This window comes from Abrus precatorius, unplaced genomic scaffold (genome assembly GCF_003935025.1).
Source record: "Abrus precatorius isolate BTA unplaced genomic scaffold, Abrus_2018 Scaffold8, whole genome shotgun sequence".
NCBI lineage: Eukaryota > Viridiplantae > Streptophyta > Magnoliopsida > Fabales > Fabaceae > Abrus > Abrus precatorius.
This window is the reverse complement of record NW_020874428.1, coordinates 37,707,819-37,710,693: the sequence shown is the minus strand read 5'-3', so window position 1 is coordinate 37,710,693 and position 2,875 is coordinate 37,707,819. Positions and strand designations below refer to the sequence as shown.

Sequence of the window (2,875 nt, the reverse complement as noted above, 5' to 3'; positions counted from 1 at the left end):
TTTAAAATAGACAGAAATATAATAAAAAAATTAAAATTGTCTTAAATTTTTGTATAAATAAAAAATTAAGAATAAATTTTTTTATTTTTTTCTCTAAAAAATAAATGAAAAAATAATTTTTTTTATTTTTTACAGTAAATAATTATCAGTATTTTTGTCTTATTAAAAATGAGACACAATTAGTTTTTATATATTTCAATTTAATAATAAAAATGTGATTTGCAAATTTTACTATAATTTATATTACAAACATTTTTTTATATATCTTAATAGCTTTTCATAAAACATAATGTAAATTAATTTAAAGATATTTATTAAACAAAACAACTTTATAAAAAATAAATTTAATAATTATTTTATATTTTTAAAATATAAATAAATATTAGTTATTAAATAATATACCTATGCATGTTTAAATTACATGGAATGTAATATACATATCATAAAAATATTGAATGACAGGTTGGTAAATCTTCTATTTCATGAAAAGAAGTTTTAAGTCTTGATTTATCTCTTATTTTAATACATAAATAATTAATTTAATTATTTTATATATGCATATTTTAATTTTTATCTAATTTAATCTAAATACGATATAGTAAGTGTATTTATTATTAAAAAAATTTGTATACACAAAAATTTAAATTTGAAATATTATTTAAATGATACTGAACTGTTTATTATTACTTAGATTAATTTTCAGTTAGTATTTAATAAATATTTTTAAATATATTATAATACATATATGATATATTCTTATGTTTTTCACTTTAATAAAGTAATTATTTATTTTTTATAAAAATATGATCACATATGACAGTTACTTTTGTCTGTACTTATTGGTGTAGACACCCAAGGTATTCCCGTTGCTGGCATACACACCCTCGTCTTGTTTTGGTTTGGTCTCCTTCTCTATATAAACGCGTACCTCTCTTTGTTTTCAAACTAAACTTGCCACAATCATATTCCTCTCACTCACCCCAAAACACTGCAAAGTAAGTGTTGTTGTCTTTGCTAAGTTGAGAAGATGAAAAACTCAAACATTACTACTAGTGATTCATCAAAACTTGATCGCAAAACCATCGAAAGAAACCGAAGAATTCACATGAAAGCTCTCTGCTTCAAGCTTGTTTCTATTATTCCTTCCAAATACCTCAAACCCACCAAGGTACGTTGTAGATCGATAGCCTCTCTTTGCAAATCAATCAGTCCTAATTAGTTGATGCGAAAACTTATTTAATTGAGATTAATTAATTAACTAAATGAACGAATATTTCAGGACATGTTGTCACAACAAGATCAGCTGGATCTAGCAGCCACGTACATAAAGCATCTGAGAGAAAAGGTAGAAAAATTAAAAGGAAAGAAGGAGCAAGCCATGAACATGATTAGGTCAACCCAAAGCAATAATAGAATTTTTAATATTGGCTCACAATTGCCTCAACTTGAGATAAGGGACTTGGGTTCGGGGATTGAAGTGATGTTGATAAGTGGGTTGAACAAGAACTTCATGCTCTACGAAGTAATTAGTGTCCTTGAAGAAGAAGGTGCTGAAGTTGTGACTGCTAACTTCTCTACCGTTGCTGATAAGATTTTTTACACTGTTCATGCTCAGGTATAATAATGATACACATCTATATCTATAGTACTCAAAATCAAATCAATAAAAATATATATAGACATATATCTACTTTGTTCTGAGAAAAAAAGGCATTGCAACGTGTGTGGATATTGGTTTATCCCGGGTTGCTTTCATCTCTTTTTTGGGTCCAGCTAGTTTTAAATAGGGTTAAGAATGATCACACAATACATATAGATATTCATTTTGATGATATCTTATCTTTTTCTATCAGGTTAAAATATCAAGAGTTGGTGTTGAGCCAACGAGGGTATATCAAAGGCTTCAGGAGTTGATCGCACCCCTAGAAAGCTGGGAGTACATATCGTGAAGACAAACTAGCCACAGGATCACTAGCTGGACAACAATAGAAAATGACAACGTACAATGGGCGTATATATATATATCTGTGTGTGTGTGTGCAAACCTTAGAAACTTAATTTGTGAATCAAAATATGAAGTATTAGCCAGCTAGGTTGCATATGTTTTAAGGCAAATAACTGTTTAAGAAGTTTCTTTTCTTCACGTCTTTAGAAAATGTTTTATAACTTTTACATGCTTAATTGGTTTATCAATCAAGAGTAACAAAGCAGACTTCAATTTATCTTTTCTTTTTTCAGTGGCTTTTATTTATAGAAAGTTCACAGCCAGTTATTTTCCATAAAACAAAATGCAACCTTAGATATTAAAATTAATTGTATTGATCAAAATGTAGGATTGGGAGCTGATGCATGTTGGCAATCCAAATTATAAATTAATGCTTTAAGTATCCCCAGAACATTCAGTTTAATTTGCTGTAGCTAGGTAGTAGAATGCAAAATGTAGTGCTGCTGATTTAAGTTTTGCATTTTTTATTCTAAACTTGCATTTTAATTATTCGGAAGTCCAAATCTGAGCGGGTGAAAAGAGTTTGAGTTGTGACCACAAATTGCAACTGCGAAAAATTATCACCGTTTCATTTTACAAGACCAAAAAAAATTTGCTAAGAGACAAATATCACACTCCTCAAATATGAACTACGCTCCACACATCCTCAAAAGAATATTAAATGTCAATATTAATTAGATATGAATTTTGAATTAAACTTGACTTTCAAGATTCAAGCATTAATATCATAAATAATTAAACTTCTTGAAATGGATGCTTTAAAATTGGACTTTTCTTAACTAGGAGTGAAACCAAAAATAAAAGTACTCCCTGAAAAACACAAAAAGCAATTGATTTTTCTTAATTAATAAGTGTGTTTTTCATAAAATT

The 2,875-nt window shown here is 27.7% G+C and overlaps 1 protein-coding gene across 1 annotated transcript; it reads left to right on the top strand.

The window, feature by feature from the left end:
• The first annotated feature begins 866 nt into the window (after window positions 1–866).
• LOC113847616 (transcription factor bHLH162-like) lies at window positions 867–2,601 on the top strand. The gene is made up of 3 exons (XM_027476835.1): window positions 867–1,168; window positions 1,280–1,615; window positions 1,854–2,601. The coding sequence occupies exons 1-3, from the start codon at window positions 1,028–1,030 to the stop codon at window positions 1,947–1,949; spliced, it is 573 nt and encodes a 190-aa protein (XP_027332636.1). The 5' UTR covers window positions 867–1,027; the 3' UTR covers window positions 1,950–2,601.
• The last annotated feature ends 274 nt before the right edge of the window (window positions 2,602–2,875 follow it).

What these genes read in the sequence shown, in the direction of transcription:
- LOC113847616 (XM_027476835.1), top strand. Translation starts at nt 1,028, where the DNA reads ATGAAAAACTCAAACATTACTACTAGTGATTCATCAAAACTTGATCGC. An exon ending in AATACCTCAAACCCACCAAG is followed by an intron (nt 1,169 to 1,279) that starts GTACGTTGTAGA and finishes CGAATATTTCAG; the next exon opens with GACATGTTGTCACAACAAGA. An exon ending in TTTACACTGTTCATGCTCAG is followed by an intron (nt 1,616 to 1,853) that starts GTATAATAATGA and finishes TTTTTCTATCAG; the next exon opens with GTTAAAATATCAAGAGTTGG.